Source organism: Bombina bombina, chromosome 1 (genome assembly GCF_027579735.1).
Source record: "Bombina bombina isolate aBomBom1 chromosome 1, aBomBom1.pri, whole genome shotgun sequence".
Classification (NCBI taxonomy): domain Eukaryota; kingdom Metazoa; phylum Chordata; class Amphibia; order Anura; family Bombinatoridae; genus Bombina; species Bombina bombina.
The window spans coordinates 752599519-752621983 of NC_069499.1; the positions used below are offsets into that span (position 1 = coordinate 752599519).

The 22465-nt window shown below is 39.6% G+C and overlaps 1 protein-coding gene across 2 annotated transcripts in view; it reads left to right on the top strand.

Annotated features, from left to right (window-relative positions):
- Positions 1-13562, top strand: part of TMEM255A (transmembrane protein 255A) — a 211901-nt gene extending 198339 nt beyond the window's left edge. For both annotated transcript variants that reach the window (XM_053699292.1, XM_053699291.1), the window contains 2 exons: positions 8734-8877; positions 9951-13562. In XM_053699292.1, the coding sequence (XP_053555267.1) occupies positions 8734-8877; positions 9951-10112 (306 nt within the window). In that variant the 3' untranslated portion in view covers positions 10113-13562. The remainder of the gene's footprint in view (positions 1-8733; positions 8878-9950) is intronic.
- The last annotated feature ends 8903 nt before the right edge of the window (positions 13563-22465 follow it).

Genomic DNA, 22465 nt, shown 5'->3' on the forward strand with positions numbered 1-22465 from the left:
AAAAAAACTAAGCTCCCCATTGCCCTGAAAAGGGCATTTGGATGGGCATTGCCCTTAAAAGGGCATTTAGCTCTATTGCTGCCCAAAGCCCTAACCTAAAAAATAAACCCACCCAATACACCCTTAAAAAATCCTAACACTAACCCTCGAAGATTCACTTACTGGGAGAAGTCTTCATCCAAATGGCAAGATGTCCTCAACGAAGCCGGCAGAAGTGGTCCTCCAGACGGGCAGAAGTGGTCCTCCAGACGGGCAGAAGTCTTCATCCAGACGGCATCTTCTATCTTCATCCTTCCGACGCGGAGCGGCTCCATCTTCAAGACATCCACTGCGGAGCATACTTTTTCAAATGACGTCTTCTTCGGAATGAATATCACTTTAAGTGACGTCATCCAAGATGGCATCCCTTAGATTCCGATTGGCTGATAGAATTCTATCAGCCAATCGGAATTAAGGTAGAAAAAAATCCTATTGGCTGATACAATCAGCCAATAGGATTGAGCTCGCCGGATGTCTTGAAGATGGAGCCGCTCCGCTTCGGAAGAATGAAGATAGAAGATGCCGTCTGGATGAAGACTTCTGCCCGTCTGGAGGACCACTTCTGCCGGTTTCGTTGAGGACATCTTGCCGCTTGGATGAAGACATCTCCCGGTAAGTGAATCTTCGGGGGTTAGTGTTAGGATTTTTTAAGGGTGTATTGGGTGGGTTTATTTTTTAGGTTAGGGCTTTGGGCAGCAATAGAGCTAAATGCCCTTTTAAGGGCAATGCCCATCCAAATGCCCTTTTCAGGGCAATGGGGAGCTTAGGTTTTTTTAGTTAGCTTTTTATTTGGGGGGTTGGTTGTGTGGGCGGTGGGTTTTACTGTTGGGGGGGTTGTATTTTTTTTTTACAGGTAAAAGAGCTGATTTCTTTAAGGCAATGCCCCGCAAAAGGCCCTTTTAAGGGCTATTGGTAGTTTAGTTTAGGCTAGGGTTTTTTTATTTTGGGGGGCTTTCTCTTGTAAGATGTATCGAGTCCACGGATTCATCCATACTTGTGGGATATTCTCCTTCCCAACAGGAAGTGGCAGAGAGAGCACCCACAGCATAGCTGTCTATATAGATCCTCCCTTATCTCCACCCCCCAGTCATTCACTCTGCCTGCTTAACTGCTAGGAAGGGCAAAGTGAATGTGGTGACAAAAATGTTTAGTTTTTATTTTCTCAAGCAAAAGTTTATTTTAAATGGTACCGGTGTGTACTATTTACTCTCTGGCTGAAAAGAGATGAAGATTTCTGCAGGGAGGATGATGATTTTAGCACTTTGTAACTAAAATCCACTGCTGTTCCCCATGAGGGAAGGGTAAGCTGTATTCAGAGACTTAGTAAGAATCCCAGCTTACATAAAGGGCTCATTAGTTACTGGTGACACTGATAAGGAAAAACGTTTTTATTATATTTGCAATAACGTTTTTTTGAGGGACTTTAAGGGGTCTTTGTGGCTTGTTTAAGGGTTATTAACCCACATGGCTAGTTTAGGAAACACTCTGTTGTGTTTCCTTTAGGCCCCATGACATCGAGTGAGGTGGGAGGGGCCTATTTTCATGCCTCAGTGTGTGTTTGAGGGCTGTAAAGAAGTTTTTTCCCCCACAAATCGTTCATAAAGGGCAGGTAAGCGCCACAGCAGAGCTATGGCAAGGCGCTGAACGTTTTTTACCGGTTTTTGACGTTTTGTCAATCCGGTTTTTACATTAAGGGGTTAATTGTTTATTTGCATAGCTGTGCAAAGTTACTAAGGCTTTATGATGCTACTGTAAAAATTTCGTTGAGTTTACTGCTTTTTACACTGTTTTGCAGAGTTTGTGCAGCTTTTTTCTCTTAAAGGCACAGTACCGTTTATTTTTTTCTTTCTAAGTATTATTTACTTTGAATAAAGTGTTTTCCAAGCTTGCTTGTTTCATTACTAGCCTGTTTAACATGTCTGACACTAAGGAAAATCCTTGTTTAATGTGTTTGGAAGCCATTGTGGAACCCCCTCTTAGAATGTGTCCCACTTGCACTGATATGTCTAAAATTATAAAGAGCATATTTTAGCAATGAAAAATATAGTAATAGATGATTCTCAGACAGAAGGAAATGAGTTTTTGACATCTAGCTCTCCCCAAGTGTCACAACCAGTAACGCCCGCACAAGTGACGCCAAGTACCTCTAATGCGTCAAATTCATTTACTTTACAAGACATGGCCACAGTTATGAATAAAACCCTCACAGAGGTTTTTTCTAAACTGCCTGGTTTACAAGGAAAGCGTGACAGTTCTGCAGCTCTGGGTTAAGTAAAGCTGAGCAGTCTGACGCTTTAGTAGCCGTATCTGATATACCCTCACAATGTTCTGAAGTAGGGGTAAGGGATTTGTTATCTGAGGGAGAAATTTCGGATTCAGGAAAGACGCTCCCTCAGACAGATTCTGACATGACGGCCTTTAAATTTAAGCTTGAACACCTCCGCTTATTGCTCAGGGAGGTATTAGCGACTCTAGATGATTGTGACCCCATAGTGGTTCCAGAGAAATTGTGTAAAATGGACAAATACTTAGAGGTTCCTGTTTACACTGATGTTTTTCCAGTCCCTAAGAGGATTGTGAATATTGCTACTAAGGAGTGGGATAAACCAGGTATTCCGTTTGCTCCCCCTCCTGTTTTTAAGAAAATGTTTCCCATATCTGACACCATGCGGGACTCATGGCAGACGGTTCCTAAGGTGGAGAGAGCTATTTCTACTCTATCTAAATGTACAACTATACCTATCGAAGACAGTTGTGCTTTCAAAGATCCTATGGATAAAAAATTAGAGGGTCTCCTGAAGAAAATTTTTGTTCATCAAGGTTTTCTTCTCCAACCTATTGCGTGCATTGTTCCTGTAACTACTGCAGCTGCTTTCTGGTTCAATGCTCTAGAAGAGGCTCTTCAGATGGAGACTCCATTAGAGGATATTATGGATAGAATTAAGGCTCTTAAGTTGGCTAATTCTTTCATTACAGATGCCGCTTTCCAACTGGCTAAGTTAGCGGCAAAGAATTCAGGTTTTGCCATTTTAGCACGCAGGGTGTTATGGCTTAAGTCCTGGTCTGCTGATGTATCATCAAAATCTAAACTTTTGAACATCCCTTTCAAAGGAAAGACCCTATTCGGGCCTGAACTGAAAGAGATTATTTCAGACATCACTGGAGGGAAAGGCCATGCTCTCCCTCAGGATAAGACAAATAAATTGAGGACCAAACAAAATAATTTTCGTTCCTTTCGGAATTTCAAGGGTGGTCCCGCTTCAGCTTCCCCTGCTGCAAAGCAAGAGGGGAATTTTGCCCAATCCAAGTCAGTCTGGAGACCTAACCAGGCTTGGAATAAGAGCAAACAGGCCAAGAAGCCTGCAGCTGCCTCCAAGACAGCATGAAGGGGTAGCCCCCGATCCGGGACCAGATCTAGTAGGGGGCAGACTCTCTCTCTTCGCTCAGGCTTGGGCAAGAGATGTCCACGATTCCTGGGCTTTAGAAATTGTGTCCCAGGGATATCTTCTGGACTTCAAAGACTCTCCCCCAAGGGGGAGGTTTCACACTTCTCAATTGTCTGCAAACCAGACAAAGAGAGAGGCGTTCTTACGCTGTGTAGAAGACCTACATACCATGGGAGTGATCCGCCCAGTTCCAAAAGCGGAACAAGGGCTAGGGTTTTACTCAAATCTGTTTGTGGTTCCCAAAAAAGAGGGAACTTTCAGACCAATCTTGGATCTCAAAATTCTAAACAAGTTCCTCAGAGTACCATCATTCAAGATGGAGACTATTCGGACTATTCTACCTCTGATCCAGGAGGATCAATATATGACTACCGTGGACTTAAAGGATGCGTATCTACACATCCCTATTCACAGAGATCATCATAAATTCCTCAGATTCGCCTTTCTGGACAGGCATTACCAGTTTGTGGCCCTTCCTTTCGGGTTGGCCACGGCTCCCAGAATTTTCACAAAGGTGCTAGGGTCCCTTTTGGTGGTTCCAAGGCCGCGGGGCATAGCAGTGGCGCCTTATCTAGATGACATCTTAATTCAGGCGTCGAATTTCCAACTAGCCAAGTCTCACACGGACATCGTGTTGGTTTTTCTGAGATCTCACGGGTGGAAGGTGAACATAAAAAAGAGTTCTCTCTTCCCTCTTACAAGAGTTTCCTTTCTAGGGACTCTGATAGACTCGGTAGAAATTTTTTTATTTCTGACGGAGGTCAGAAAATCAAAACTCTTAACCACTTGCCGAGCTCTTCATTCCATTCCTCGGCCATCAGTGGCTCAGTGAATGGAGATAATCGAACTCATGGTAGCGGCAATGGACATAGTTCCTTTTGCCCGCCTACACCTCAGACCACTGCAACTATGCATGCTCAAACAGTGGAATGGGGATTATGCAGATTTATCTCCTCAACTGCATCTGGACTAGGAGACCAGAGATTCTCTTCTCTGGTGGTTGTCTCAGGACCACCTGTCTCAGGGAATGTGTTTCCACAGGCCAGAGTGGCTCATAGTAACGACAGATGCCAGCCTGTTAGGCTGGGGTGCAGTCTGGAACTCCCTGAAAGCACAGGGCTTATGGTCTCAGGAGGAAACTCTCCTCCCGATAAACATTCTAGAACTGAGAGCGATATTCAATGCGCTTCAGGCGTGGCCCCAGCTTGCTGCGGTCAAATTCATCAGATTTCAGTCGGACAACATCACGACTGTAGCTTATATCAATCATCAAGGAGGAACACAGAGTTCTCTAGCGATGATGGAGGTAACCAAAATAATCTGATGGGCGGAGGATCACTCTTGCCATCTCTCAGCAATCCATATCCCAGGAGTAGAGAACTGGGAGGCGGATTTCCTAAGTCGTCAGACTTTTCATCCGGGGGAGTGGGAGCTCCATCCGGAGGTATTTGCCCAGCTGACTCAGCTATGGGGCACACCAGAATTGGATCTGATAGCGTCCCGTCAGAATGCCAAACTTCCTCGTTACGGGTCCAGGTCCCGGGATCCCCAGGCGGTACTGATAGATGCTCTAGCAGTGCCCTGGTCCTTCAATCTGGCCTATGTATTTCCACCGTTTCCTCTCCTCCCAGGTCTGGTTGCCAGAATCAAGCAGGAGAGAGCTTCGGTGATTCTAATAGCACCTGCGTGGCCACGCAGGACTTGGTATGCAGACCTAGTGGACATGTCATCAGTTCCACCGTGGACTCTGCCAGTGAGGCAGGCCCTTCTAATCCAAGGTCCATTCACGCATCCAAATCTAATTTCTCTGCGTCTGACTGCTTGGAGATTGAACGCCTGATTCTATGAAAGCATGGTTTCTCTGAGTCGGTCATTGATACCCTGATTCAAGCTAGAAAGCCTGTCACCAGGAAGATCTATCATAAGATTTGGCGCAAATATTTTTATTGGTGTGTATCCAAGGGTTACTCATGGAGTAAGATTAGGATTCCTAGAATATTGTCCTTTCTCCAAGAAGGATTGGAGAAGGGATTATCAGCTAGTTCCTTAAGAGGACAAATATCGGCTTTGTCTATTCTTTTACACAAACGTCTGGCCGATGTCCCAGACGTTCAAGCCTTTAGTCAGGCCTTGGTTAGGATCAAGCCTGTATTTAAACCTGTTGCTCCGCCATGGAGCCTAAACTTAGTTCTTAAAGTTCTTCAAGGGGTTCCGTTTGAACCTATGCATTCCATAGATATTAAGCTTCTATCTTGGAAAGTTTTGTTTTTAGTAGCTATCTCTTCGGCTCGAAGAGTTTCTGAGTTATCTGCTTTACAGTTAGATTCACCTTACCTTGTTTTCCATGCAGATAAGGTGGTTTTGCGTACCAAACCTGGGTTTCTTCCTAAGGTTGTTTCTAATAGGAATATCAATCAGGAGATTGTTGTTCCTTCACTGTGTCCTAATCCTTCATCAAAGAAGGAACGTCTGTTGCACAATCTTGATGTGGTTCGTGCTTTAAAGTTCTACTTACAAGCAACTAAAGATTTCCGTCAAACATCTTCATTGTTTGTTGTTTATTCTGGTAAACGGAAAGGTCAAAAGGCTACGGCTACCTCTCTTTCCTTTTGGTTGTAAAGCATCATCCGTTTGGCTTATGAGACTGCTGGCCAGCAGCCTCCTGAAAGAATTATTGCTCATTCTACTAGAGCAGTGGCTTCCACATGGGCTTTTAAAAATGAGGCTTCTGTTGAACAGATTTGTAAGGCGGCGACTTGGTCTTCGCTTCATACTTTTTCCAAATTTTACAAATATACGATACTTTTGCTTCTTCGGAGGCTATTTTTGGGAGAAAGGTTCTACAAGCAGTGGTGCCTTCCATTTAAGGTACCCGTCTTGTCCCTCCCTTCATCCGTGTCCTAAAGCTTTGGTATTGGTATCCCACAAGTATGGATGAATCTGTGGACTCACCAAATCTTACAAGAGAAAACAGAATTTATGCTTACCTGATAAATTTCTTTCTCTTGTGATCTATCGAGTCCACAGCCCGCCCTGTCTATTTAAGACAGGTAGTATATTTTTCTTTAAAAAACTTCAGTCACCACTGCATCCTATGGTTTCTCCTTTTTCTTCCTAGCCTTCGGTAGAATGACTGGGGGGTGGAGCTAAGGGAGGAGCTATATAGACAGCTCTGCCACTTCCTGTTGGGAAGGAGAATATCCCACAAGTATGGATGAATCCGTGGACTCGATACATCACAAGAGAGAGAAATTTATCAGGTAAGCATAAATTCAGTTTTTTTATTTTGATTGGGCTATTAGATTAGGTGTAATTAGTTTAAAAGATCTGTAATTTGTTTTTATTTTCTGTAATTTAGTGTTTTGTTTTTTTTGGTGATTTATTTAATTGTTTTTAATGTAGGTAATTTATTTAATTGTAGTTTAGTGTTAGGTGTTATTGTAAAATACTGTAGGTTAGGTTTTATTTTACAGGTCAATTTGTATTTATTTTAGCTAGGTAGTTATTAAATAGTTAATAACTATTTACTAACTATTCTACCTAGTTAAAATAAATACAAACTTGCCTGTAAAATAAAAATAAACCCTAAGCTAGCTACAATGTAACTATTAGTTATATTGTAGCTAGTTTAGGGTTTATTTTATAGGTAAGTATTTATTTTAAAATAGGAATAATTTAGTTAATATTAATTTTTATTTAGCTTTATTTAAATTATATTTAAGTTAGGGGGTGTTAGGGTTAGCCTTAGATTTAGGGGTTAATACATTTAATATAGTGGCGGCGACGTTGGGGGCGGCAGATTAGGGGTTAATAAATGTAGGTAGGTTGCAGCGACATTGGGGGAGGGAGATTAGGGGTTAATAAATATAATGTAGGTGTCGGCGATTTTGGGGGCAGCAGATTAGGGATTAATAAGTATAATGTAGGTGGCGGCGATGTCCGGAGCGGCATATTAGGGGTTAATAAGTATAATGTAGGTGTCGGCAATGTCGGGGGCGGCAGATTTGAGGTTAATAAGTGTAAGATTACGGGTGTTTAGACTCGGGGTTCATGTTAGGGTGTTAGGTGTAAACATAAATTTCGTTTCCCCATAGGAATCAATGGGTCTGCGTTACGGAGCTTTACACTGCTTTTTGACTTTTTTTCAGCCGGCTCTCCCCATTGATATTGATGTGGAAATCGTGCACAAACATGTATAACCTGCTCTAGGGCTGACTTAAGCAGCGCTGGTATTGAAGTGCGGTATGGAGCTCAATTTTGCTCTACGCTCACTTCTTACCTTTTAACGCCGGGTTTGTAAAAACCTGTAATACCAGCGCTGTAGGAAAGTGAGTGGTGAGAAAAAACTTGCAATCTAGGCTTTAGTTTGTATACATATATACAGTGCTTAACTCTTGGTGTTTAATACTACTATTATAATAATTCTTATTGTAATTTATTTGTAAAGTGATGCCTAATTCCATATTCCTAGTATACTATGCATATATATATATACACTGTATATAGAAATGAATTTGTTTCCCATTATGGAAATGACAAATAATTGCTATGTGAATCCACTTTAACTTCACAAAGTATATACTGTATGTAATAATAAACTACTAAAAAAAAAAAAACTAAAAGTATACAACCTATTCTGCTGTTGGCTTCCAACAACTGCTTTATGCATTTACAGAACTTTTATGCATTTACAGAACTCCAATATGTCACAGGTTTTTCACAATCTCTTTTTTTGGGTTGGTCTTTGGTTATTCTGCAACATGGAAGAGACAAAAACCAATGTGCCTATCCAAATAAATTTTTTTTCAAGTATGCTTAAATGTAAAAGAAAAGCTCTGTATATTTTCATTTCAGCAGTAAACCTCCTTCAGGATGAATATAAATACTCACGACCTTGTAGTGTAAACTCTATATTTACAGTATTTCTTCTATTTCTCACAGGCCTGGAATGCTATTCAGTTTTAATTGTACAAACAAGTTCTCTTGTTCTAGTCCTCCAATATAACCTGCGGGTAAAAGTCCCCTCATTTAAAGACCTTGGATATTCTGTCCCAGCTGGAGAAGAATATGGCAATTTAGGCAACAAACGAGCCCCACATGAAGACAAAAAGTAACCGCCATCCAGAATCCTTTAGATGTGGTGTTCTGAGTGGCATTTGATAAATCGGCCCCGTAGTCTTCAAAAAAATAAATAAATGTTCATTGTTTACTGTTGTCTGGTATAATAAAGTTGTGTTTGCCCTTGCAGAGCCCTAGCATACAAGCCATCAGCTGCGTGGAGGAGACCCCCCGCCCTACAGTGCAATACAACACAAGACCTCCTGTGCCGTCTTACAACACATACTACCACAGCACTCCACACCTGCCACCGTATACTGCCTATGACTTACAGGTATTGTAACACTATGGGACATTATTCACAATGAATGAAGATTATAATATTAATAAAGATTATGGAGAAAGGGGATTTAAGGGACATTGCAGATACGATTGGAATACACACGGGTGCATTTCCGTTTTGAATAGCATTTTTGCAGCATGCATGTATTAGTAGAAATGCTTCTAGTAAAAGCTATAGCGATTATAAGAGTGTATGTAAGTATGCTCTGTGCACCAGCATTTTATACACAGCACTTGCTCAGTGAGTCTAAGGTGCTTGTATCATCTGGTAATCACTTAATTTGCTAATTCCTGAGATGATACAAGTCTTATTGACTCTCTGAGCGGCTGCAGTATTTAAAATGCTGGTGCACTGAGAATATCTAGCAATTCTTCACATGCACGTGCAGAGAAATATGTTAACAGTAAAACAGTGATGACTTTTACTAGAAGCATTTTTGCCAATAACACGGCTTGCATTGGATGCAGCAGGTTACATTTACGCACACAAGAATGGTTTGGTTAGAGGGATTCTGAATTTTTCTAACGTATACAACTACAATATTTGTATATTTTCTATTCTCGGCTGCAGATGCTCAGCTACACTGTAATTATTATTGAATGTGTGGCTAACTGTTAATGGAGATTGGCACATGTTTTAAATGCATTCTTTTTATGGAACAAAGTAAAAAAATTAATATAAAGGTTTTTTCCCCCCATATATATCTGTCCTAATTAGATCTACATATTTGTTTTAGGTTTGAGACAATTTGTCCTACATTTACTAAAGTTTCAAGTAGCTAAAGAAAGACATTTATGTGCTTACAGATATTTTGCTGCTGGAGTGGTATCTCAGAGGACATCAGAGCTGACTTTCATATTTGTTAGGCAATCCAGTTTACGTATAAATCACAGATACAGATTACAGAATTGAGTATTTTGTTTCCTTTAAACTGTTATTTGATTTGTATTGCTGGTCTCAATACAATTGTTTGACTTATATTTACATGCATACAGCAGTTTCATTCAAATAAGCGATGCTGGGGAGGAACTGTAATTTCATTCATATGTTTTGTTTCCTTCCAGCATTCCAATATCTTTCCGGCTTCTACCCCATCTGGGTTATCAGATGATCCAAATTCTACATCACAGTCTGCGTCTAGCTTCATGTGGCCATCAAATGCACCCCCTCGCTATTCACCTCCCTACTTCCCACCAGATGAAAAGCCACCTCCTTATACACCGTGACAGTCATGGACAACTCAATTCTACAAAATGTTCAGGCAAATGCTGGCCAAAAGATGCAGATTTTTATACCTGAATCATATACAAATAAGCAAAACAAATGTATGGACTAAGAGAAGGATATATAAATAACCGCTGCCAAAACTTTTAGAAATGTGTGATTTCACTTGAGTGTGCTAGAAAACCAAGCTTGATTAGAATTTCTGGGGGTTCCAAGTAAGACAAAAAGCTGGAGCCCCTAAACTTACACAAATACTCCATTACTTATTTATCCATGCTTTACCTTTACCTTACAACGCTACACCCTGTTTACATATACAAATATTTTATGGTGAGGATGAACAACTATGTTTTCACACTGAGGCTCTGGTTAACTATGCGGATCATGGATACTTCTATATACTAGGTAGGACTCTAAAATGTGACTTCATTTTAATTTCTTTATTTTTATTAAGATAGGGCATCTCTAGGGAGGTATATAGGCTGTCTTGGTAGTTAAATTAAGGCTAATATTGGCGTACACAACACAGCAAAAAAGCTTTCCATGTAAAGCAATGGTAAGTTAAATTTACCCTTTGTGTTCAGTACTCCAAATCATATACCTGGAGAGTATTAAATCTCTTTCTTACCTCTAAGAGCCAGAAGTAAATACTCCTAGTTTATTTATGCACAGCAACAATACCTACTCCTTACACTTTGTTGTAATATTAGATACAAATATTAAACACAATAATTTAGTGGTTGTGAGCCCAACCCCTGCCCCCCCTCATACAAACTTTGTGTTATGTGGTGATGATTTAAATAAAATAAACAAGTCTGTATGATGGGCCTTTATATACCCCATGATATTTACCCCTCTTTCCAGGTATGTTCATGTGATTGCCACCATAAAACATGGGGGTCGATCAACAGCCGTATCTAATGTTTTTCTACATAAAACCACCATTAAAGTCTGTGGAGATTCTTTGTAGATAAATAATTTGATAAACTTTTCTAATGGATTGTGATCTGCCCCATAGTGTTTTGTGGTACTCCAATTTCCAACTCAAACTCAACTTACCCACTAAAAATGCTATTTTATATTTTTTAGCCTACATTATACAGTTGATCATTTGTGAGGCCTAGTACTATTTTCCCACCTTTATATGGAAATTAAACCTTCAAATTTAGCATGATCCATATCACAGCTCAGATTAAGGATGGCTCACTAAGCATTTACTCTCATTAAAGGGACATTAAACTGCTGGGCACAACTGCTTTACTCACCATACTATTGTTTTTCCTCTTGAGACTGCAGCTGTATTCAAAGCCGTTCTCTTATTTTAACCCTTTACTAGTGCTGGTTAGTGAAACTCTGCATCTTCACACTGGGTGCCACCATCTTGGAGTTGAAGCATTCATGCACTGTGATAGAAGTAGCGCACATTAACAGATCTGTGATATCTTCTTGACAAGCATTTCTGTGCACTTCAGTTAAGATTGCACAATACAGAACGGGAGCTGTATGTTTTGCAGTGGCTGCATTTCTCTATATTATTCCTGAGGGCTTTTTATATTTGTTATGTAACTTTTAAACTGTGTAAAAAACAAACTGGAAATATGTGAAGCTTCTTTTGTGCAAGATAATCCAAAGTGCAAGGTACACAGTATCATCACAGATTTGTGTATTTCTATCACAGGATGCAACAATACATGAGCTACAAGATGGCGGCACCCAGTATAAAATGCAGAGCTTTAACAACTGGCTTCTGTAATGAGTCAAAAGAGGAGAAAGGCTTTAACCCTTTAAGGACACAGCTTTCAGTTTGCTCAATTGTTTTAAGACGGAAATATTCCGTCATATGTCCTTAAGAGGTTAAACAAAGCTGCAGGTACAGGAGGGAAAACACTACATGGTGAGTAGTAACCAACCTACTGTAGTTGTACTCAGCAGTTTCATGCCCCTAAAAGGGCCGTTATATTGCAAAAATTCCATGCCCTAATTTGTTAGAATTTGCAATTTTAGTACTAGCAACACTGTAAGTCTATATGTATAACCTCTGCAGATGGGTTAAACACAAAGTTAAAGTTGTGTTGAGACCGAGGGTTAAACACACAGACTTGTGAGGTCACTAGTGCTACAATAACGTGCTCTAATGAATTAGAACTTGTCGTTTTTGCACTATAACGGCCCTTTAATTAACCAAAGTGGTACCACAAATTGATTAACTCTTATCTTGATCAAATAGATGTCAGGCTGCTCTATATGCTCTATATTGTGTCTTCAAACAAGCTAGTGTATAATTATATGGTATTGTTATGTCGTTATATTATTTCTGTATTACGATTTTTTTCCTTTAATTGTGGTAGACTTTGAGGAAAAAAGCTCTATAAGAATTAAAAAAAAAACCCCTCTATTATTGAAATTTGAGATGGATAATGTCTAACTCATATTACCACTCAACCAAAGATAAGTGAGTAGTGTGAGTTACACCAGAAAGTACAATACAATACCTATCAATGCCATAATAAACATATAATAAAGTGGTTATAGTATCTTCTAAAATAGATGCCCTTTAGCAAATAAGGACTAAGGGGCCGATTTATCAACTGTCTGTCCGACTTGATCCGCTTAGCGGATCATGTCCGACAGACATCGCTGAATGCCAACAGCATAGCTTGTCAGCATTTAACATTGCACAAGCAGTTCTGGTGAACTGCTTGTGCAATGTCGCTCCCTGCAGATTCAGGGCCAATCGGCCGCTAGCAGGGGGTGTCAATCAACCCGATCGTATAGGATTGGGCGGATTGATGTCCGCAGCCTCAGAGCAGGTGGTCGAGTTAAGGATCAGCGGTCTTAAGACCGCTGCTTCTTAACTGCTGTTTACGGCGGAAGGCTTGCACGGAATCAGGGGCCAATTATTCTCCAAAAAAAATGTTCTCTCCCATCACTGCTCCTACACTGCAAGAGGATATCATGCAACATCTGTGCCTCGTACAACTATGAAATTGATGCATCATTATTTAATGAATATCACTGTGATTACCAACTGATTCATTGTAATACTTTATATTGTTATTTATTTTTGTAATGTTAGCTTATAGATGTGTAGTGTTTAAGAGTGTAGTTTTTAGTTTGGTTTACAAAATAATGGACTCTATTACACACTAATCCCATTTTACAACAAAAATTCAAGTCGTATTTTGTACATAAGAAAGAAAACAAAAGTGTAATGTACATTATAAAATGTATGGAAAAAATGGCTGAGACAACATCATAAAATGAAGTCAATTTGTTTAATTAACAATGTAGTAAATCTTGTGAATAGAGTTTATAGTGTGTTATATTTTGGTGTTACTTTATTTTTCACACTTTTATTCCATTTGTACATATGATGTTTATCGATCTCAAGTTAAATGTACAATACGAATAAAATAAATTATATTCAATTAAAATTTTAGATAAAAAGTGAATTGTCTAAGATTTATTTATCTATGTTAAAAAAAGATATAGGGTAGGGACTTGGACAAAATCATTCATATATATAAATTATATTACATATAAAAATAATCACTGTAGTTTACTAGTCAGGTGAGAAATGTTACTAGTCCATGCAAATTGTTTTACTTATCCATGACTATTGGAAATATCTAGCCCTATAAAAAAGTGTGTGTGTGTATATATATATATATATATATATATATATATATATATATACACAAGAAAAAACATCAAGGCTGAATTGCGGTTTCCTGCCGTGACAAACAGTCACTCTGAAGACCTCTGTGAAGTATGCCTGAGCTCGGTGGGGAAATGGAGAGACAATGTGGATCAACAGGGGTAAGTACTCACAGGATTCTTTGCAGCAAATGAATAAATGAATGAAGGGTTTGACTGATGATTCTCCGGTAACTTTAACCATACGGCACGGCCACCGCTGCACCTCTGGAAGACCGGTGAATTCTGCAACATCCACTCCTTACGTCCGCTCTCTGGCGTGGCTGCGCTTCCTGACACACCCCTTTGTCGATACCAGCCAATCTGTGCTCGTCTGTGACGTAGCTCCACCGCTCGGCCAATCCTTCTGAGGCAACTTCAAAATCCAAGTCTGGGGTACGAATGGGAAATCCCAGATAATGATCAGGAATCAAAAAGTTTGTTATAAGACCTGGCTTAGTAAAGGGATAGTAGATGAATACAAAAAGAAAAAAGCTATGAGTAAGTCTATGAGTAAGGCCGTGTGCCGAAACATGTTAGACTTTTCGTTTTGAGTACTGTCAATAACTTTTATATTGACCAATAAATTGGACGTTTTACTTTAGACCGTATATGGCTTTTTTCTTTTTGTATTTATATATATATATATATATATAAGAAAAAGAGACGCACTCGCCGGGTCTTAGCCACATATATATATATATATATATATATATAAGAGAGTATACTAAGAAATATTGTGTTTCCTGTGTCCCTTAATAAACACATCAAGTATTTTAAATTCAAGATAATGAAATTTCATCACAAATAAAAAAGTCTCGGAATCCGTATTCCTTAAAAAGGAGGATCTTCCATTTAAAGGGACATTAAACGGGTAGATTTCGAGTCTTGCGTTATGAGTGGTTGCGGTGCTAAAGTGCAGTTTTTTCTCACTGCTCACTTTCCTACAGCGCTGGTATTACAGCTTTTTATAAACCCGGTGTTAACAGGCAAGAAGTGAGCGTAGAGCATAATTGAGCTCCACACTGCACTCCAATACCAGCGCTGCTTAAGTCAGCTGTGAGCTGGTTGTACATGCTCGTGCACGATTTCCCCATAGACATCAATGGGGAGAGTCGGCTAAGAAAAAATCTAACACCTGCAAAAAAAGCAACGTAAAACTCAGTAACGCAGCCCCATTAATTCCTATGGGGAAACACATTTTATGTTTACACCTAACACCCTAACATGAACCCCAAGTCTAAACACCCCTAATCTTACACTTATTAACCCCCAATCTGCCGCCCCCGACAACGCCGACACCTACATTATATTTATTAACCCCTAATCTGCCGCTCCGGACACCGCCGCCACCTACATTATACTTATGAACCCCTAATCTGCTGCCCCCAACATCGCCGACACCTACATTATAATTTTTAACCCCTAATCTCCCGCCTCCAATGTAGCCGCAACCTACCTACACTTATTAACCCCTAATCTGCCGCCCCCAACGTCGCCGCCACTATATTAAATTTATTAACCCCTAAATCTAAGTCTAACCCTAACACCCCCTAACTTAAATATAATTTAAGGGGGCGGAGCCAGCTTCAGAACAAATAGGACGTATACATTTTGAGCTCCTGCAAAACCATCAGATACTAAGCTTATAATACATTTAATTTATACTCCCTAACAACAGTAGAGTTCTTCTCTTATAAGGAGGAAGGCAACCTTTTTATAACTTCTGTTTACTGCGGCCTCCAGCATCTTTTCTGGCACCTGCACAGCGACGACCTAACAGACATCTCCGTGTGGCAGCAGGGATTACTTGATTTACAGCCATAACCTATTTTATTCTAGACCCTGGACTACACCACCAAATATGGCAGACTTCACTGAACTAGTACAGGAGTCGCTACGGACATTGATGCAGCAGATGGACAATAACTTTCATGATCTAAAACTTGTACTAAGAGATCAATGTCACACAGGAACTACTCCTCTATCTAAAATGGCGGCTCCTACAGATCCCGACAAGTGCGATGAGACCTCACAGTCTAATAACAGTGCACCAGCATCAGTGCCAGAGATGCCGCGGACCTGCATAGAATTTTCAGTACAAGACGTACGTTTAGGTGCAAAGAGGAGCCTGGAAGTGAAGAGGAATCCAGTCCTATTAAAGCCGGATGGAGGTGAGCTGAGTGTTGGGGATAAAATGCCGCAGATCGCTACTACCCTGCTTTTGACAGATGTCTATTTCCCTGAGAGCTGGATTCCGGTTTTCAGAGCAGCTCTGGATGTCTTGCAGGCTGATGACTTTTGGAGACCGTTCATTGCGGCAGGGTCATTGCAGGGTGCTTACCGTAAAGATTTACTGCTACCAAAAATTGCTATGGGGGATCTACACTCTTCACCTGAAAGGGGGAAATACCCAAATCCCATCCAAATTTCAAAAGGTCTTAGAGGGTCATGGCGATGCCCGGTACTCCTACACTTGGCAATGGTAATAAAAGATCTAAGCCGCTTACTAAGTTGTTCACAGAAGCCAGTTGCAGATCTCCCCTCAGAATGGCAAACAACATGGAGGATCATCAGGGAAATAGCTGAATGCCTTGAACTCTGTATTTTTTTTGCTCACAAGTCCGGTGTAGGCTGAAAACTTCCTTGCTATGAGAACATTTATATATCATATCGTACATAACTCCAAATGGTGTGATGTAGCCTGCAAATGTTTATGTTCTCCTAGACACATACCTATTTGAAGTTAACGTAGTTTATGTCGACCCTCAATGCTTGCTTGTTTTGTCCCTCTTTGGAGTGACTTTATATTTCTATGTTCAGTTAATATTATTAATGATCTAGAGCTGGTTTAACTGATTGTAAGTGAGATTGCATTAGGCTTGACCTATAGTGAGTATGCACAGCAAACACATGAAGGCTACTTATGTGGCACTATATAAGACACTCTCTTATCCACTTTAACTTCATGCTGACTTATTCTTTACATGAGCTTTAATGATATTTCATGTTCCCTAAAATGTATTTTTGCCTATATAAAATTCTAATAGACATTTTTTATTATATAGGTTTAGATGCATAGCAGTTATAAACGTTTTGATATATCGCACTTCATCCTAACAATGTAATATATGAAGGCCGCCATCTGGTTTCATAAGTTGACCCTATAAGTTTGGTGACAGTCTTAAGTATGTTTGTTTATTTAGTGGTTTCTATTTTGCCTGCTAGCTGGGATTTCTATATATAGATGCTCCATTTTAATTACAACTTGAAGCGACCCTCTCTATGTAGCTCCAGTGGATTCTATTAATGTTTTTACTTGATTCCACATATGCTGAATATTAGCAATACTGAAAGTGATGCCCATATAGTCTGTAATGAAATGGGTAATGTCTATTATAACTTGAAATATCTGTGTTCCCCTTTATTTATGGATTATTATACCATGAGATGTTTGTGTTTGACCTATTATATTGGGACATACCTAAAGCTGTATAATGGGAACTTCCCCCATAGTGTTACTATAACCTATTTAAGCCTACCAGACCTGATCTTACCCAGAGAGTTCATGACAAGCTTCAAGCTTCCTAGCATTATATAGTCTGGGCCTCCTAGTATGCTTTACTATATTGTATAGTAGTTATATATTGACACCTTCCACCTGCTATGACGAATCACCTAAATCCCATTCAAGCCTTTTATCATATTACAACTTACTTTGTTTAAGGGTGGATTAGGAAGCCTGCAACAAGTTAATAAACTGAATATAGATTTTTCGATCTCGTTAAACTGTACTAATGCCTAATAATGATATTCATATTAAGGTCTAATTTAAGACAACCCTAGCAAACTTTTTTTTTTTATATATACCAGCTTAGGTTATTATATAGTATAGTAGGAGTTGTCTTATAAGCTACTAGGTCCCTAAATGTCTATGATATTTATTACTTGTATGCTGTTTATGTATATGTCTTATTGCATGATAGTACACCTCTCCCCTATCCTATATTATAATAGACATGCCTTTCAGCAGAGATTTTTGTCAATCACTATGATGCCCCAATTACGTCACATACCATCTATTCTGTTATTGTCACCTAAATGGTGTGTTCTTCTTATTCTATATGTTATTCACTATTATTATTAGTGACTGTTAAACTGTCATCACTAGTCTCTTTATAGTTCTGTCCACATTATCAGTATACATTACTTGTTTATGTTGAGCCTCTCTCCTCCCTTTCCCGCCGGTGCTTGCTGCCTGCGGGTCATATCCCTATTCCTTTTTCCAGCATCGCCTATAGATGGCACTCCCCTAGGAGAGGGGCTCATCCAGAGATTCTTTATGTTCCAAATATCCCAATGTTCCCCTCTCTACATGACGCTGCAGGGAGACTGCTGAGTCCTATCACTCCCCATGCTTAAGTTTTAGATCTCTCTTCGCTACATATTCTACATGTTTGTTATAACTTTCTCTTTATATAGACAGAACACCTTATTTAGATAATTACTCTAACCTGATAAAGCTCTGCCCCTCACAATTGGTTATTCAAACAATAGATCCTCCCTGCGAAGCCCACCCTTATAACCGTATAATGAGTCTTTTCATACCTGCCCTCTTGCCCTGTTTGGCTCCAATCCCCCCCCCATTCCCTTCCCCACTCCACTTTGAGCGGCTTTTGCCCGCTGCGTTCCCTTATCCCTCTCCCCGCTAATTTGGTCCATAAGCGGCCAAACATAAGCCAACCCACATCGATCCTACTTTTACTAGATTATAAATGCTCTTCATGACGATGTGGAGAATATACTCTATTACTCTATCTCCCTTCACCCCCATAAAACCAACCCCCCCTTGCTTCTATAATTTTATTGAATAAATATCTTATGGTATGTCTATCTTTTGCAAGGTGGGGTCACTTCTAGTCTACATATCATATAAAATATAAAAATGAGGTCTTAATTTTGATAGTCCAAACTCTTTGCTAATACCTTTAGTAACTAGGATTTACATACCCCTTCTATCTTTCTCTATTGCCCAGTAAACCTTCTCGCTTCTTCATAACATTAACCAACTATAGCCTCTCCACCCTTTTACTACTCCTTATTGAGTCTTATTTTTTTAAACTCATGCATGCATACTATGTTGGCATAATGTGTATTGTTGATTTGGCAATATCGTGGTAATAGCACTGTACTTTTCATCTATGTCACTATTGTTGGATGTGTCACAACTGTTAAATTTGCTTATGACTTCAATAAAAAATTATTTAAAAAAAAAAATATATATATATATAATTTAAATAAATCTAAATAAAATTCCTATCATTACCTAAATAATTCCTATTTAAAACTAAATACTTACCTATAAAATAAACCCTAACTAATATTTACATTGTAGCTGGCTTAGGGTTTATTTTTATTTTACAGGCAAGTTTGTATTTATTTTAACTAGGTAGAATAGTTACTAAATAGTTATTAACTATTTAATAACTACCTAGCTAAAATAAATACAAATTGACCTGTAAAATAAAACCTAACCTAAGTTACACTAACACCTAACACTACACTACAATTAAATAAATTCCCTACATTAAATACAATTAAATAAATTAAATTAGCTAAATCACACAAAAAAACACTAAATTACAGAAAATAAAAAACAAATTACTAGATCTTTAAACTAATTACACCTAATCTAATAGCCCTATCAAAATAAAAAAGCCCCCCCCCCCCCAAAATAAAAAAAAACCTAGCCTAAACTAAACTACCAATAGCCCTTTAAAGGGCATTTTGCCCAAAGAAATCAGCTCTTTTACCTGTAAAAAAAAAAAAATACAAACAACCCCCCAACAGTAAAACCCACCACCCACACAACTAACCCCCCCAAATAAAAGCCTAACTAAAAAAAACCTAAGCTCCCCATTGCCCTAAAAAGGGCATTTGGATGGGCATTGCCCTTAAAAGGGCATTTAGCTCTATTGCTTACCAAAGCCCTAACCTAAAAAATAAACCCACCCAATACACCCTTAAAAAATCCTAAAACTAACCCCCGAAGATGGAGGACCGCTTCTGCCCGTCTGGAGGACCACTTCTGCCGGCTTCGTTGAGGACATCTTGCCACTTGGATGAAGACTTCTCCCGGTAAGTGAATCTTCGGGGGTTAGTGTTAGGATTTTTTAAGGGTGTATTGGGTGGGTTTATTTTTTAGGTTAGGGCTTTGGGCAGCAATAGAGCTAAATGCCCTTTTAAGGGCAATGCCCATCCATATGCCCTTTTTTAGGGCAATGGGGAACTTAGGTTTTTTTAGTTAGGCTTTTATTTGGGGGGTTGGTTGTGTGGGTGGTGGGTTTTACTGTTGGGGGTTGGTTGTATTTTTTATTACAGGTAAAAGAGCTGATTTCTTTGGGGCAATGCCCCGCAAAAGGCCCTTTTAAGGGCTATTGGTAGTTTAGTTTAGGCTAGGTTTTTTATTTTATTTTGGGGGGGCTTTTTTATTTTGATAGGGCTATCACATTTGGTGTAATTAGTTTAAAGATCTTGTAATTTGTTTTTTATTTTCTGTAATTTAGTGTTTTCTTCTATAAAGGTAAGACAAGTCCACGGATTCATCCTTTACTTGTGGGATATTATCCTTCCCTACAGGAAGTGGCAAAGAGCACCACAGCAGAGCTGTCTATATAGCTCCTCCCTTAGCTCCACCCCCCAGTCATTCTCTTTGCCTACTCTAAGTACTAGGAAGCGTAAAGTGAAAGAGGTGATAAAATATTAGTTTTTTAATTTCTTCAAGCAAGAGTTTGTTATTTTAAATGGTACCGGTGTGTACTATTTACTCTTAGGCAGCAGATGGATGAAGACTGCTGCCTCGAGGATGATGATCTTGATGGTGTTAGATTTGTAGTTTTATATCTTCAATCAAAAGTTTGTTATTTTTAAATAGTACCGGTTTGTGCTATTTACTCTCTGGCAGAAATGTGATGAAGAATTCTGCTGAGAGGAAAATGATTTTAGCATGTTGTAACTAAAATCCATTGCTGTTCCCACACAGGACTGAGGAGTACCAGAAAACTTTAGTTGGGGGGAACAGTTTGCAGACTTAACTGCTTTGAGGTATGTTTCAGTCATCTTTTTTCTAGTCAAGACAAGATAATGCTAGAAGACTGACAAGAATCCCCATGTGGGAAGGGTAAGCCATGTTCTGAGACTTAGTATAGAACTAGAGGCTTATTTAAGAGGGCTCAATAGACTGGTTATCATTTTTGCAGGGCAATCGATTATTTTAATTCACAAAATACTCATTATTGACACTTTTAAAGCACTTTTGGGGTGTTTATTGGGGTTTTATTCCACATGGCATTATTTTTAGTCACCTAAATTGGTTTCTGAAGGCCCCACAGCTCCGGAGTGGAGTAAGAGGGGCCTAATTTCGCGCCTCAGTTGCGCAGTTTATTCTGACAGATTTCTTTGCATGCTGCTTCACATGGGTCCAGAGACTGCTTGATGACTTCTAGAGGCTTGCTTTTCTCAAATCCAATCCTTAAGGGAAGGTAGGGCCACAGCAGACTGCTGTGGCAAGGTGCTGTAGTTTATTAACCGGTTGTTTGCTTTAGGCGGCTCCGGTTTGGGCATTAAAGGGTTAATCAGGCTGAAACTTGCTGTGCAATCATATCGAAGCATTAGGCACATACTGTAAAAATTTCAAGAGATTTGGTTCATTTTTAACCGTTTTGTAAAATTGTGTGCGCTTTTATTTTCTTAAAGGCACAGTACCATTTATTGCAAATTGTGTTTTTTACTTGATAAAGTGTTTTTCCAAGCCTGCTTGTGTATAATACTAATCTGTTAAACATGTCTGACACTAAGGAAAAGCCTTGCTCTATGTGTTCAGAAGCCATGGTGGATCCCCCACTCAAAATGTGTCCCAAGTGCACTAATGTGTCTATACACTTTAAAGATCATATTGTGTCACTTAAAAATATAGCCCTAGATGATTCTTTGAAGGTAATGAGGATAGTCCGCCTTCCTCTCCCCATGTGTCATCACCAGTTACGCCCGCTCAAGCGATACCTAGTACCTCTAGTGCATTGGCACCTATTACATTGCAACAACTAGCTGCAGTCATGGATAATTCCCTTGCGGCCTTCCTATCCAAACTGCCAGTTTTCCCTAAAAAGCGCGATAGCTCATTCTTGAGAACAGATGAGGAGCAGTCGGAAGCTTTGGGAGGTTTATCTGATGTACCCTCACAACACTCTGAAGTAAAGGGCGAGGGATGTAAAGTCTGAGGGAGAAATTTCTGACTCAGGAAAAGGTTTCTCAGCGGGCAGAATCAGATTCACTAGCATTTAAATTTAATTTGGAACACCTCCGCGTACTGCTTAGGGAGGTTTTATCTACTCTGGATGATTGTGACCCTATGGTGGTCCCAGGGAAATTGTGTAAAATGGACAAATATCTTGAAGTCCCTGTATACACTGATGCGTTTCCGATCCCTAAGAGGGTGGCGGATATTGTTGCTAGGGAGTGGGAGAGACCAGGTGTACCTTTTGTTCCCCCCCCCCCTATCTTTAAGAAAATGTTCCCAATAACTGATCCCAGGCGGGACGCGTAGCAGACGGTCCCTAAGGTAGAGGGGGCAGTTTCAACACTAGCCAAGCGCACAACC